The 15754-nt window shown below is 50.3% G+C and overlaps 1 protein-coding gene across 2 annotated transcripts in view; it reads left to right on the top strand.

Annotated features, from left to right (window-relative positions):
* MTMR14 (myotubularin related protein 14) overlaps nt 1–15754 on the top strand; it is a 50163-nt gene that overhangs the window by 17329 nt on the left and 17080 nt on the right. For both annotated transcript variants that reach the window (XM_069736438.1, XM_069736437.1), the window contains exons 12-17: nt 1367–1443; nt 1586–1622; nt 8894–8967; nt 11751–11809; nt 11979–12117; nt 13133–13303. In XM_069736438.1, the coding sequence (XP_069592539.1) occupies nt 1367–1443; nt 1586–1622; nt 8894–8967; nt 11751–11809; nt 11979–12117; nt 13133–13303 (557 nt within the window). The remainder of the gene's footprint in view (nt 1–1366; nt 1444–1585; nt 1623–8893; nt 8968–11750; nt 11810–11978; nt 12118–13132; nt 13304–15754) is intronic.

Below are 15754 nucleotides of genomic sequence, written 5' to 3'. Positions count from 1 at the left end.
ATGCCTCGTCTGTATGGTCAGGGATGCAGCCCCCCAGTAAGCAGGTAGGCAGGGGAGCGGTGCAGACATGCCTCGTCTGTATGGTCAGGGATGCAGCCCCCCAGTAAGCAGGTAGGCAGGGGAGCGGTGCAGACATGCCTCGTCTGTATGGTCAGGGATGCACCCCCCCAGTAAGCAGGTAGGCAGGGGAGCAGTGCGCTCCTGAAAGTAGAAGAGGAGAAAAGATCCTTTGACAGAAGCCATGATGCCATAGGGAGACGGACACACAAGTGCTGTAATTCCAGACTCTGCCATTGGCGCTTGTTTTTTGTGAAATATAATAATTTTTCATCTATAATCTCAGATGACCTCTATGAAGGACCCGTCCATTAGTCTGACTTTACGCCCTTCCCTGCAAGACCCAAACCATTACCATGAGTGGCAGATTTTCAGCTTTGCATCCGGGCTTCTCGCCAGAAATATTAATTTTTTCCGTTTTATCTCTCGTCGTCCGCACACCTTTCATCTCTCATTCTTTTAATAGCATTGTTATATTGGTAACTAATTTATAGGAATCTCTCTTTAAAATTCGCATTCAAAGGACGCGGTCCATATTCTGTATGACAGATCCGTATACTCCTTGCCGGGATGCTGGAGCGCTCTGTATGCCCCCACCCATCCCCGTCCTTCCCAAACTCTGGTTCCCGTCAGGATGTGATTCTCTTTCATGCCGGCGGAGTATTCATAATTTATGCTTTTTACAAGGCACTTTGTCAGGAGATGGGTCTGAGCCTTGAGAAAGCGATTTCTCTTATTCTCGCATGATTCAACACAGGTTGATAGAAGGAAGGGAGAAAAGTCAATTTTGGCATCAAGGTTGTCGTATGATGGTATTTGCCTTCTGCCATTTGCCCTAAATCACATCTATATATGAAAGAAAAAATGTAAATATTGGCATTGGGGTAGACGGCATAGTAATAATCATGATGCTTTAGCATTTGTGCAGACTTACATCATTACATTGTCTTCCTCCCATTTCACGTTACATATCTTATTACATCCCCTCCATTATAATGCTTATTCTTAAGATTTCTGGCCTCATGCGTGGCGAGAATTATCCAGCAGTTTGCTTTTTATTTTATGGGTGATTTTTTTTTTTATCTTTTTCGCCACTAGAGGGAGCTCATTTGTATACGGATTTATCATTGGATGCAGCGTATGACCTGTATGCACTTAGCTCTTGCTCTCCCCCTAGTGGTGGCTGTCAGAAGTCAGGGTTTGGAACAGCTGTGTTGCTGGCATCCTAAGGAGGATATAGTCTATTTACCCTCAGTGCTGACGTTTTGTGCGTTTGTATGCACGCCTCTCACAGATAATGACTTTTCAGGATGGGATGGTGCACAGCACGCTGAAGCCGGCAGAGATCCTTTACCTGACGGTGGCCTATGACTGGTTCCTCTTTGGGTGAGCCTCTTATTTTTTTTTGCAGTTTTGGTCGTATGTTTGCGGATGTGATTGCACCTGAGGACACAGGAGCCGGTGCCCCCTCCGCACCCCTTGTACGAGACCCCATCTTGTAATCCTTGTGCCTCTTGCTTTTTTTCAGACACATGCTGGTGGATCGTCTCAGTAAGGGAGAGGAGGTGAGTTCTCCTCTTTTACCACTTCCAGGGGGGCTTATTAACGTTATTGGGTGTGATGTATAGTCTCCACCCCGGGGTTCTCCAGTCCTTGCAGGACTATATCTCCCAGCATGCCCTGACAGTTTTAAACATGGTGGGAGTTGTAGGCCTACAGCAGCTGAGGAGCCCCAGCGTGGAGGCAATTGCTGTGAGATGGGAACATCTGGTCAGACGTCATATTACTAATATACTTGTAAATTAGCTCTCCTCCAGAAGGAAGGAAACTGCTTCTGTAGTGCCACATATAGGTAGCTACCATTAAAGGGATCGTCTGGTTATTTTATCTCCTTTAGAATGAGGCAGCTGCACTCAGCCCCCTTTTTGTTCACGATGCCGCGCTCGGCCCCCTTTTTGTTCACGACGCCGCGCTCGGCCCCCTTTTTCACGACACCGCGCTCGGCCCCCTTTTTCACGACACCGCGCTCGGGCCCCTTTTTCACGACACCGCGCTCGGGCCCCTTTTTCACGACACCGCGCTCGGGCCCCTTTTTCACGACACCGCGCTCGGGCCCCTTTTTCACGACACCGCGCTCGGGCCCCTTTTTCACGACACCGCGCTCGGGCCCCTTTTTCACGACACCGCGCTCGGGCCCCTTTTTCACGACACCGCGCTCGGGCCCCTTTTTTCCGGAAGCCCCATAGAGGATAAATAGAGTGGTGCTCGGGCATTTTGTAACGGGGCTAAAAGGATTTAAAAAAAATGTCCTGATCTGATGATCGTTGCTGGTCTAAGCGTTCAGACGGACCCCAATTGGCAGGTGATAATGTGAAATCCCCTTTAAAGAGCCAACCAGCACCTGCGGGCGATGTGTATGCCAGCTTTGCGGGCTTGTAGATTGGCTTTTCTCCATCGCCTTTCATTGGGGGACACAGGAACCATGGGTGTATGCTGCTGCCACTAGGAGGCTGACACTATGCAAATAAAAAAGTTAGCTCCTCCTCTGCAGTGTACACCCCACCGACAGGAAGTAGGATCTTCAGTTTAGCTTAGTGTCAGTAGGAGGTGGACACGGGTCTTTCATTAGACCCTTATCTACCTCAATGTGCGTCGTTTTCTTTCAGGTTTTCGGATGGGATACAGGGTGAGCAGTCACACCTGTAGTCCCACAAGCGGACTATGAGTACGGCGTGTACTGCCACCCCGTATCCTCATAGATCCCACACCAGGACCAAGATCCTAGCACACAAGCGTGCTTAGAAGTCCGATCCTGGCTCCGTCCCCCACCCACTCGCCCACCAGAGCCTGTCGGTTGGAGGAGACGAGGACGTCCATCAGCTCCCTGGACGTCTGATACCTTCACCAGTTTGAGGTTAGTAACAGACGGCGTGGGATGTTTAGGTGAGTATTCCTGCTCCCCTTCCTCTGGGTCCTTCTCGGGGTGACATGGGAGAAGTCGTTTCTCCTTCGCGCGGCGGCCCTTTGGGTCCCACTATCTGGGCGACCGCACTACCCTTTTTGCTGCGGCCGCTCCTGTTCCCGTGTGGCGCGGAGGCCCTTCTGGCCGCCGCGCTGATTTTTACGGCGGCCGCCCCTTCGCATGGCGGCCGCGCTGCTTCCCCCGCACCGTCTCTGCAGCCGCACAGCCCCTTTTTGCTGCGGCCGCTCCTGTACCCGAGTGGCGCGGCGGCCCTTCTGGCTGCCGCGCTTAATTTTACTGCGGCCGCTCAACTGTCGGCGGCCGCGCTGCACTGTCTAGGCAGCCGCACAGCCCCCTTTTTGCTGCGGCTGCTCCTTGCTCTGGGTGGCGCGGCGGCCCTACTGGCACCCGCGCTGTCTTTTTGCAGCGGCCGCTTCTCCCTTTCTGGCGCGCACACAGCCGCGCCGTTTTCCACCGGCGACCGCGCTTTTCTGTGGGGCCTGCAGGCAGCCGCGCTGCCTTTTCCTGCGGCTGCGCTCCTTTCTGTCTGCGGGCGGCCGTGCCGCTTCCTGGCTGCACTTCCACCGTCGCCTGTCGTGAGTAGCTCTGCTCTGCAGACTGACACTCCTCTGCCCTTCTGGCCCCTAACCTTCTGGTATTTCTGCTCTCTGTCAGACGTGTAGCAACCCCCTCCCAGGACCCTCCCGCTGTTCCGCTACAGAGCGAAAACTCCACTCCAGCCTGGGTGTCCTCTCTATCACAATCCATAGCGGATCTAACACGGGTGTCTAAAACCCTTGTGTCTGTGGTTGATAGGTTGCCCCTGCAGACCCCCGCAGTAGCCAACGGGTCGCAGGAGACTCCGTCTGAGCCTTCCGTTATAGGTCGCAAAAGGTCCAGACAGGAACGCTGGTCTGAGTCCTTTTCCCATTCCATTTCGCCCCACGGTCCTTCCTGCGGTCGGCTTCCCCCCGGTCCTCCCCTGCGTCAGGCGAGGCTTTCTCTGATGCGCCTTCGTAGGACATTTCGGCGCTGGATTTGAACCAAATCCATGAGGGATATGGTTCAGTACCTCATTGGAGCGATAAATCAGACCTGTGGCATCAAAGATTCCACTACGGAACCCGCAGACCAGGCGGTTTCGTTTAGACGGGCTAAACCACCTTCAAAAGTTTTCACTCCTCACCCTGATTTAGAGGAAATCATGACGAGAGAAGGAGAGAATCCGGCCAGACGCTTTCAGAGAGGAAAGCGCCTTGGCGTTTTATCTCTTTTCTCCGGAGCTCACCGCTAATTGGACTTCCCCCTCGGTGGATCCTCGGGTTTCCAGGCTGTCGAGAGACCAACACTGTCCTTTCTCTAGCTGGCGGAGCATCTCTGAAGGATTCTAATGATAATCATAGAATCCTTTGCGAAGTATCCAAATGGGCCAAACAGCTCCGTCAGGGCATCCCGGACGGGGCTCCACCCGGACAGCTAGCTGAGCTTGCTAGCCAGATTTCTCTTGTAGGTGAATACCTGGCCTCCGCTTCCCTGGATGCCGCGTCTTGTGCAACTCAGGCTTCCAGCAATGCTGTTCCCTCCCGTCGGACCATTGGCTCAAGGCCCGGCAGGCGGATTTGTCTTCCAAAAAGTCACTTACCAGCCGACCTTTTTCAGGGTTCACGCAGCAAAGGCCACAGGCACGTCCAGAGAAGAACAGGGTATTTTTTTAGACCCACTCCTTCCTGGCGTTCTCGCTACTCCCAAGGTATATCCTCCAGGTCTAGGACTGGAAGATCCACCTCGGCATGACTCTCGTCTAGACCTCAGCCCACTTCCCAGGCTGGGCGGCTGTCTCCTCTTCCTCAGGGACTTCTGGATCTCCTCAGTAGAGGGCACATGGGTCAGGGAAGTTGTATCCTCGGGATACAAGATAGAGTTCGTTTCACGACCCTGGGATCGTTTCTTTGAATCCCGACCTCCAAGAGACCCCGCTCTAGTTCCGGATTTCTTCGCAACCATTGCTTCTCTTCTCAAAGCCGGGGGTAATTTTTCCCGTCCCAGAAGAAGCACGGTTCACAGGTTTCTACTCTAATCCTTTGTGTGACCGATAAAAGAAGGCAAGGTTCATCCCATTCTGGATCTCAAATTGCTGAACAGGAGAATTCATCTGAGACTCCTCAGGATGGAATCCTTTCATTCAGTAATTGCTTCCATGGAGGCTCAAGAATTTCTGTGTTCCATAGATATTCAAGACGCCTACCTCCATGTCCCGATATTCCCAGGACATCATGTATTCCTGGGCTTTGCGGTGCTCCAGGACCCTTTTCAGTTTGTCGCCCTGCCGTTCGGTCTCGCAACTGCTCCCAGGGTTTTCACGAAGATCAGGGCGGCACTGATAGCCATCTTGAGGGTCAGGGGACTGGTACCTTTTCCGTACCTCGACGGCATCCTCATCAAGGCTCCGTCCTTTTTCTCAGGCTCGCGAGAGCCTCCATCGTCCTCGACACTAGCCGTTTCGGGTGGTTTGTCGACAAGAAGAAATCCTGTCTTGTTCCCTCGCAGCGCCTCCTTTTTTTCTGGGCATGCTCTTCGACACTCATCAGTTCAAAGTCTTCCTTTCCCGAGGGTAAGAGATCCGTCCTTCGTCGGGACGTACACTTGCTCCAGGGTCCTCGGCTTCCCTCTTTCCGATCGGCCATGAAGGTCCTGGGGAGGATGGTAGCAACATTGGAAGCGACACCCTTTGCCCTATTTCATTCACGTCCTCTTCAGCAGGCCATCCTGTCACAGTGGGACAGGTCTGTCTTGTCCCTGGATCGACCAATCCATCTCTCTCCCCGGGTCAATCGGTCCCTCAACTGGTGGCTGACGTCACCTCTCATCTCCCAGGGCAGGTCCTTCCTTCCAGTTTTCTGGCAAGGTGGTGAAGATGGACGTCAGCCTGCTCGGCTGGGGCGTGGTGTTTCGCCACCTGACTGTTCAGGGTCGTTGGTCGGCGCAGGAGTCTTCTTGGCCGATCAATGTGCTTGAGATTCGGGCCATCTTTCTCTCCCTTCGCCACTGGGAAAGGATTCTCAGGGGTCTACCTATCCGAATCTCAGCGGACACCGCCACGGAGGTGGCATATCGACCATCGGGGGAGACACTGAGTTCCTTGGCCGAGGTATCCAAAATCCTCCTCCGGGCAGAGGCAATGGTTCCGGTGATATCCGCAGTGCTTATCCCCGGTGTCGACAATTGAGCCGCCGACTTCCTCAACCGCGAGGGCCTCTCGGCAAGGAAATGGTCCTTGCATCAGGGGTTCTTACATCAGCCTGGTCTTCGATGGGGGACTCCGGACGTGGACCTCATGGCGTCCCGAATGAACATGGTGTTCATCTCCTGGTCTCGCGACCCTCTCGCAGTGGGCATCGACGCTCTGGCCATTCCTTGGTCGCAGTTCGTGCTCCCCTATCTATTCCCATTCTTCCCTTGCTTCCCAAGCCGTTGAAAGGGATCAAGGCGGAGGGGTGCCGGTCATTCTGATCGCCCCAGATTGGCCCAGGAGAGCTTGGTTTGCTGAGATCGTCAATCTTCTCGCGGACGCCCCCTGGTGCCTTCCAGACAGTCCCGATCTGCTGTCTCGGGGTCCGATCTGCCACCCAAATTCTCGGTCGTTCAGTTTAACGGCGTGGCTGTTGAGTCCGTTGTTCTAAGAGCGTCTGGCCTTTCGGACTAGGTGATTCTCACCATGATCCAGGCTCGGAAGCCTTCGTTTTCCCAGACTCTACTATCGTACCCATCTATGTCCTTTTCCCTGCCTTCCATCTTGGCCTTCCTCTAGGCAGGACTGGATTTGGGCCTTGCCCGGAGTTCCCTCAAGGGCCAGATTTCTGAGCTTCCCATCCTTTTTCAGAAGACTTTAGCTTCTCGGCCACAGGTTAAGACCTGCCTTCAAGGAGCAGCCCATGCTGTCCCTCCGTATAGGGCCCCTGTGGATTCATGGGGTTTTAAACATGGTACTGGACGTTCTGAGGTTTCCCCATTTGAGCCTCTCAGAACTGACAGGGGAATCTCCCTATCTTGGAAGGTGGCCTTTTTTTGTGGCCATCACTTCTATCCGCGCGTTTCCGAATTGGCGGCCCTTTCTTGCCGACCTCCGTTCTTGGTCATTCACCAGGACAAGGTGGTCCTCAGACCTCCTCCTTCTTTCCTTCCTAAGGTGGTTTCCACCTCCAACGAGGACGTCGTTCTACCTTCCTTTTGCCCAGCTCCGACTCATCCTCTGGAGCGATCGTTGAAAAAGCTGGACCTCGTCACGGCAGTGTGGATCTACCTGGATAGAACGTCCACTTTCCGGAAGACAGGTTCTCTCTTCGTCATTCCTGATGGCACGCGCAGAGGCCAACTGGCTTCTAAGGTGACTATTGCCCGCTGGATCAGAACGGCAATTCTGGAGGCTTACTGGGTCAAGAACAGAGTGCCCCCTCCTGGGATCAAGGCTCACTCTACCCGGGCAGTCGGCGCCTCCTGGGTGGTGCACCACAGGGCTTCCGTCCTACAGCTTTGCAAAGCGGCAACTTTGTCTTCCATCCACATGTTCGCTAAATTTTACAAGGTGCATACCTATGCTTCGGCGGACGCCAGCATAGGCAGAAGGATCCTGCAGGCGGCAGTGGTGAGTCCTCTGACCTGATGGAAGTCTGTTTTTCCCACCCCAGGGACTGCTTTGGGACGTCCCATGGTTCCTGTGTCCCCCAATGAAAGGCGATGGAGAAAACAGGATTTTTGGTTGCTTACCGTAAAATCTTTTTCTCTGAGCCTTCATTGGGGGACACAGCACCCTCCCAAGTTGAACAGCTCTGTTTATTGTGTTATACTGTTTACGTTTGAGTTCTTTGAACACTCTTTGAGTGTTTGAAACTGTTAATCTGTGGAGCGCTGCGGCATTTGTTGGCGCTATATATAGTTTATTATTATTATTATATTATTATTATTTCTCTTTTACACGTTGCTTCTCCTACTGCCTTCTCACTAACTGAAGATCCTACTTCCAGTCGGTGGGGTGTACACTGCAGAGGAGGAGCTAACTTTTTTATTTGCATAGTGTCAGCCTCCTAGTGGCAGCAGCATACACCCATGGTTCCTGTGTCCCCCAATGAAGGCTCCGAGAAACAGATTTTACGGTAAGCAACCAAAAATCCTGTTTTTGTGCTAGGTGGCGCTAGATAGACCATTCCCCTTTTTCTTCTGCTATTTGCATATTTTTCCCAGGCTGCATTGCCAGCTAGTGGAATCTCCACGAGTAGGGTCCTGCTGTCAGTGATACTGCAGGTACATCGCTCCCAGACAGACTGTTTTTATTCCAGACACTGGACGTCTCATCCTCCATATAATGAGCAAGATTCGTCAAAGGAGAACACTTCTCGCTACAAACCAGAAGCAGCGTCTGTCTGCGAGCGCTCGGCAGTCGGCGGCTGCGGTTTTTGCCATTCCCTTTCTTGTCTTCGTGTTCGGATCCTTTTGATCATAGACACAAACTCGATCAGCGATCAGTCTACGAGCGAGGAGGCGACGCCGCTCTCTTGTAGCGATGCAGATCAGGCCAAGGAGGGGGATGTAAAGCAATGTGCAAAAATGGAGGCTTGGTCTTCTGCACCACTGGCGCCCCCCGCTAGGATAAGTGGAAGACTTGGTTTTTGCTATCTGCTCTGCTTAATCCAGGAGGGGGCGCTCTCCCTGTGCTGGACTCGTCTTCACCGAATCAGCATGTATTGATGCACCAGGAGGCTCAGGGTGAGCAGAGCTCCTAAATGCTCGGTACATAACGTGGTGCTTGATGCTCATTAAATCCTTGTTCTTTCTCGCACGTTTAATATAGAGTTTATTTCTTCCCTTCTTCCTTTCCAGATATTTTTCTTCTGCTTCAATTTTCTGAAGCACATCACATCGGACGAGTTCTCCTCGTCGGGGAGAAAAGCGCGGTAAGTGAGCGGCGGAGGAAGCCGCTGACCTCGTTACTGAGCTGGTGGTGGGATATCGATGGAGGCCACGAAACCTCTCGTGTCCTGACCCAGTTTATTTAATTTATTCTCTGCTGGAAATGTTCCCAGGCCGGGACCTGCCGCACATGGAGGTGTATGAAGGCGAGGAGCTGCCCTAATAAGGGTGTATATATATATATATTGTATATGTGTCATTGCACACAGCTGATCTATTTCACGTGTTTATTTCTGTTAATGTTGATGATTATGGCTTACAGCCAATGAAAACCCCAAAGTCATTATCTCAGTAAATTAGAATTAACAAAAAACACCTGTGAAAGCTCCTCAGTATTTATAAGGCTATGTTCGCACACGTTGCGGATTTTGCTGCGGATCTGCAGCTGCGGGTCCGCAGCAGTTTTCCATGAGTTTACAGTACCATGTAAACCTATGGAAAACAGAAACGGCTGTGCCCATGCTGTGGAAAAAAACGCTCGGAAACGCTGCGGTTTACATTCTGCAGCATGTCCATTCTTTGTGCGGATTCCGCAGCGGTTTACACCTGCTCCATAATAGGAATCCGCAGGTGGAATCCGCATAAAATCCCCAGGTAAAATGCAGTGCCTTTTACCTGCGGATTTCTCAAATCCACTGCGGAAAAATCCGCAGACCTCAAGAATACGTGTGCACATAGCCTTAAGGTCCCTTAGTATTTTTCAGTAGCTCCACAATCATGGGGAAGACTGCTGACCTGACAGATGTCCAGAAGGCGTCACTGACATACTCCAGAAGGAGGAGAAGCCAGAAAAGGCCGTTGGTAAAGAAGCCGGCTGTTCACAGAGTGCTGTATCCAAGCATTTTAATGGAACGTTGTGTGGAAGGAAAAAGTCTGGTAGAAAAAGGTGCACAAGCAACTGGGATAACTGCAGCCTGGACAGGATCGTTAAGAAAAGGCCATTCAGTAATGTGGGAGATTCACAAGGAGTGGACTGCTGCTGGAGTCATTGCTTCACCACACACAGACGTCTCCAGGACATGGGCTACAAGTGTCACATCCCTTGTGTCAATTCACTCATGACCAATAGACAACGCCAGAAGTATCTTACCTGGGCCAAGGAGGAAAAGAACCGGACTGTTGTCAGGGGTCCAAGGTGTTGTGTTCAGATGAAAGTAAATTTTGCATTTCATTTGGAAATCAAGGTCCCAGAGTCTGGAGGAAGAGTGGAGAGGACACAATCCAAGCTGCTGGAGGTCTAGTGTGAAGTCTCCACAATCAGTGATGGTTTGGGAGCCGTGTCATCTGCTGGTGTAGGTCCACTGTGTTTTATCAAGAGCAAAGTCAGTGCAGCCGTCTACCAGGACATTGTAGAGAACTTCATGCTTCCCTCTGCCGACAAGCTTTATGGAGATGGAAATGTCATTCTCCAGCAGGACTTGGCCCCTGTCCACACGGCCAAAAGTACCAATACCTGGTGTAAAAACAACAGTATCACTGGGCTTGATTGGCAGCAAACTCACCTGACCTTAACCCTATAGAGAATCTATGGAGTATTGTCAGGAGGAAGATGAGACACCAGACCCAACAATGCAGACGAGCTGAAGGCTGCTATCAAAGCAACCTGGGCTTCCATAACCCCTCAGCAGTGCCACAGGCTGATCGCCTCCATGCCACGCCGCATTGATGCAGTAATTGATGCAAAAGGAGCCGCGACCAAGCATTGAGAGCATTTACTGAATATACATTTCAGTAGCACATTATTTTGGATTTTAAAATCCTTTTTCAATCTGGTGTTATAAAGTATTCTAATTTACTGAGAAAATGACTTTTGGGGTTTTATTGGCTGTAAGCCATAATCATCAACATTAACAGAAATAAACACATGGAATAGATCACTCTGTGTGTAATGACTCTATATAATGAGTTTCACTTTTTGTATTGAATAACTGAAATAAATTAGCTATTTGGTGATATTCTAATTTTGTGAGAAGCACCTGTTATATGGGACCTGCCGCACATGGAGGTGGGTGTATGAAGGCAAAGAGTTTTGTACGGACCGTCTCTGCTGGGAACAGGACATCACAAAATCGCCTATTAGCGATTTTTTTTTTTTTTTTTTTTTTTCTGTTAATATTTTATATTTAAGAATAGAAATGTTAATAGAAAATTACATTTTCTATAAAAAAAAAAAAGTGAAATCTTGCAATTTACACACTAGCAACTAGGACTCTTACTCTTTATTCTGGATGGATAATTTATCAGCAGTCTCATTATCACAGATTGGATGATGTTACAGCTCACCTCCTCCTGTACAATGACTGATAACGCCTCTATATACAGTAGATAACACAGGGTCCACCATTCACAATACATGTCACAGCTCACCTCCTCCTGTACAATGACTGATAACTCTATATACAGTAGATAACACAGGATCCACCATTCACAATAGGTGATGTCACAGCTCACCTCCTCCTCCTGTACAATGACTGATAACTCCTCTATATACAGTAGATAACACAGGATCCACCATTCACAATAGGTGATGTCACAGCTCACCTCCTCCTCCTGTACAATGACTGATAACTCCTCTATATACAGTAGATAACACAGGATCCACCATTCACAATAGGTGATGTCACAGCTCACCTCCTCCTCCTGTACAATGACTGATAACTCCTCTATATACAGTGGGATCAACCCCTCCTGCTCTCCTGCCAGACACAAGCAATTTTTCTTTGATCCATAACCTTTTGCAATCTGTAATATTCATCTTTTCTTCCAGGCGGAAAAGTTCCCAGCCCCGGGACCCCGGCCTGACATTAGAGGATTTCTGTGCACTTAGTAGGTGTCCTCCATTTTTTTTATTTATTTATTTTTTTAATACTCCCCTGTAATGCTATAAATAGGGAAACCTGTAGTAATGTGTCCAGTGGCCCCAATGCGACCCGATCTGTGCCGGACTAGAGGGGTCTTGCTGTGTGTATGAATGGATTATATCCGCTCCCACCAGAACCTCGGGACCGCGGCAGCCCCACCAGTCTGAGCAGCGACTTCTCGGTCATTACGGAAGATTCCCCCAGTGCCTTCGGACATACAAACTGTGAATCTGTAGACCTGATCAACTTGGGGGCCCAGAGCCACGCCGTCTGGTGAGTAGTGGGCAGCGGAGGGTTTAAGCCCTTCACCCCCGGGGCCATCTTTCATTTTTGTTTAGATTTTTTTTTTTTTTTTGTCCCTCCGCTTCTTCCCAGAGCCATAATTTTTATTTTTTTTTTCCCCATCAATATGGCCGTATGAGGGCTTGTTTTTCGCGGGGCGGGTTGTACTTTTGAATGACATCATTCATTCTACCACATGGTGTACTGGAAAACAGGGAAAAATAATCCAAGTGAGTTGATAATGCAAAAAAAGGGGAAAATTCACAATTATATTTGTTATTTTTTTTATTTATCCTATTCACTATACAGTTGTGATTCTGTGTGAGGGTTTATTTCTGTTTTTGCCTTTTTTTTTTTTTTTCTGATACCATTTTGGGGTAGATACAATGTTTTGATCGCCTCTTGTTTCAATCTTGCAGCGATCAAAAAAAAAAAAAACTTCTGGCGTTTTTTGATTTATTTTTTTTCTCATTATGCCATTTACCAATCGGATTAATTTTATATTTTGATCGATTTTTACAAGTGCAGCGATACCAAATATGAGATTAAAAAAATAATTGTTTTACTTTTAATGAGGCAGAAGGATGACTTATACCTTGTGTGGGGTTTTTTTTTTTTTCAGTTTATTTAATAGTCCCCTTGGGGGACTTGAAGCTGCGATCGTCTGATAATGATATGCTTTCAGTAGTGGCTATTTTTATAAAAGCTTTTATACAAGGGCTGGATGATTTCCTCAGTACATAACATTGCGGGTTATAGATAATTTAGTGACAAATTTATTATTGGTCGAGAAAGGTTGAACTTGATGGAACAACATCTTTTTTTAACCTACATCACATAGCAGTACATCCCACTGGTCATCCATATCAGATTGCTGGCGGTCCGACACCTGGCGCCCCCCACTGATCAGCTATGGATGTACACATTGGGGGTTTTAATATTGATAATCTATTGGACAATCCGTTTTGATTGCTGTCCTTCGCCTCTCCCCCACCCACCATGCCAGGAAGAAGACTCATACCTCCTCCCCACAGACTGCGGTGTGGAACCGGACGTCAGAAGACCATCTGCTGCTGCCATCGGGAACGGAAGCGAAATCCTCCAGCTCCTCCTCATCCAACCATTCGGACATCTTACTGAGAGCGGGGAGTAGCCCCCTGGAGGTGCCGCAGCGCAGGTAGGACATGTGTCGAGCCATTCCTCTGTACGTGTGACTTATACAGTTTGTTGCATGATGTCTGATATAATGTAGAACCATTCATAGGTTTACAGCATGGGCAGGTAAGGAACGTACGAGTATATAGGAGAGGAATCGGGTCCACCAGTATACTACAAGACCCCCAAACTCTAGCATAGTTATCAGCCTTGCAGAAGACCACCCAATTGCAGCCGATAACTTCCTGGTAGGATCTATTTGTTATGGAACGTGGATTTATGTATGTTCTGTATAGATGATAGTGGGGCCTCTATACACAAATTAATTTGTCCATTGTTTAAAAAAACAACCGTAAAATAGAATTTTATGCTCCCTTCACCTTAGGTCACAACTGTCTTTACGCACAGATGTGTGCCTCGTCGTCTCCTCCGTGTCCCCCTCCCCGGCGCCTCATCGTCTCCTTCGTGTGTTCCCCCCCACCCCGTTACCTCCTCTGTCACCCGGCGCCTCATCGTCTCCTGTGTCTCCCCCACCGGCGCCTCGTCGTCTCCTCCGTGTGTACCCCCCCCTCCCTCCCGGCTCCTCGTCGTCTCCTCCGTGTCCCCCCCCCCCCCCCCCGACGCCTCGTCTCCTCCGTGTCCCCCCCCCGACGCCTCGTCTCCTCCGTCCCCCCCCCCCCCCCCCCCGACGCCTCGTCTCCTCCGTGTCCCCCCCCCCGACGCCTCGTCTCCTCCGTGTCCCCCCCCCCGACGCCTCGTCTCCTCCGTGTCCCCCCCCCCGACGCCTCGTCTCCTCCGTCCCCCCCCCCGACGCCTCGTCTCCTCCGTCCCCCCCCCGACGCCTCGTCTCCTCCGTGTCCCCCCCCCCGACGCCTCGTCTCCTCCGTGTCCCCCCCCGACGCCTCGTCTCCTCCGTGTCCCCCCCCCCCCCCGACGCCTTGTCTCCTCCGTGTCCCCCCCCCCGACGCCTTGTCTCCTCCTCTGACCCCCCCCCCCCCGTGCCCTCATCACCTCTTCTGTCTTTTCCCCCACCCCCCAGGGCCCTCGTCGCCTCCTCTGCTCCTCTTCCATCTTCAGTACCCCTGGCGCTGACTACATTTCCTAAAAACTGCGATGTATTTATTTATTGTTCCTTGGTTGGAATGAGATTTGCCCAGATTTTGCTTTAGAGCCGGCGGTGTGTAATCTGCTTACATAACGCCTCATTACTGGAGCACGTGGTCGTACGATGCCGGGGACGTCTGATGGCAGCTGTCTGACGCCCAGTCCCCATTTTCCGCCCAGTTAGTCTCTGTATTTCCAGCTCCGGTCCCGAGCGGAGAGTAAGCAGCGAGTTGGCATGTGCTTTAGAAATCGCAGGTGCGGTGGGTACAGAAGCCTCGGCCGCCGCTCTCCACACATTCCCTATTCCCAGATTAGCAGGCTGTGAACACGGACGGCTGATGGCCGACCTCATTCCACGCTGGAGGAATCTTGTGCTGCAATATCAAGACAACATGTGGATCCACGGACAGGATATAACGTCCATAGTGTCATCGTCTCATCCAGGGAATGATACTTGTTGTGCTTTGTGCTATTTTGCATTTGTGTCCGCACTAATCTCGTTTGACAATCGCAGAGTTTTCCATGATTGTATAAGATGAAATACATTTTACGTCTTCCCTCTGTCCCATTGCCCTCAGTGTATAACCCCGGCCCCCCGCCATGCTGTCTGCCTTTACTACCAGGTGACCGAAGAGCCAGTGGTGCAGAGCTCACTGATCCCAGCGCGGTCCTGTTATGGGAGCTATAGTGCTCATGACATTTCTTCCTCCTGAATCTGCTCCATCACATATGAGTGATATTATTGAGAAGTGGAAGTAACCTCCTCTGGTATAAGACCAGCACAAACTGCGCCCCCACCAGGAGCTTCATGGCTGAGCAGCTGCAGGCAGACGTACATCACCAAGTGTCACGATATGGTATGAAATATCATAAGTTAGTTTTCTTGCTAGCCTGCGTGGGCTAAGCCCCCCTTCTTGGAGTGATGCTGCTACAGTTTGTAGCTTCAAATTCCTTCCCTTTCACTCAGCCAAGAGCTGCTTTGCCAATGTATGGGGGGAGAGAGGTTTTATTGCCGAAAGGAATTTACGACCAGGTTAGAATCTTCCTCCAGCTGGATCTGGAAAAATGGCTCCAAAATTCATGAAAGATTCTTTGTTTGGTTTTTGTACGATATTATGCACCATGTTTACGTTAAGAACACGAAAATATATATTCGTATTCCCACTCGGTGTATCTACCCATCCCTTGAAACTCGGGCTTCTAACTCCGTCTGGTAAAGGTAGGGTTTTCTCTGTAAATATGTATCCCAGATAGGACATATTTGATCTAATTAGAATGCTCACGTTAATCCGAGATGGATGATAGGTTTGTTATGACTCTGACATGTTTTGTAGTGAAGTTATAGAAATTAGAGAAAATAGTTTACTCA

This window comes from Ranitomeya imitator, chromosome 8 (assembly GCF_032444005.1).
Source record: "Ranitomeya imitator isolate aRanImi1 chromosome 8, aRanImi1.pri, whole genome shotgun sequence".
In the NCBI taxonomy this organism is placed as follows: domain Eukaryota; kingdom Metazoa; phylum Chordata; class Amphibia; order Anura; family Dendrobatidae; genus Ranitomeya; species Ranitomeya imitator.
This window is presented reverse-complemented; position numbering and strand designations above follow the sequence as displayed.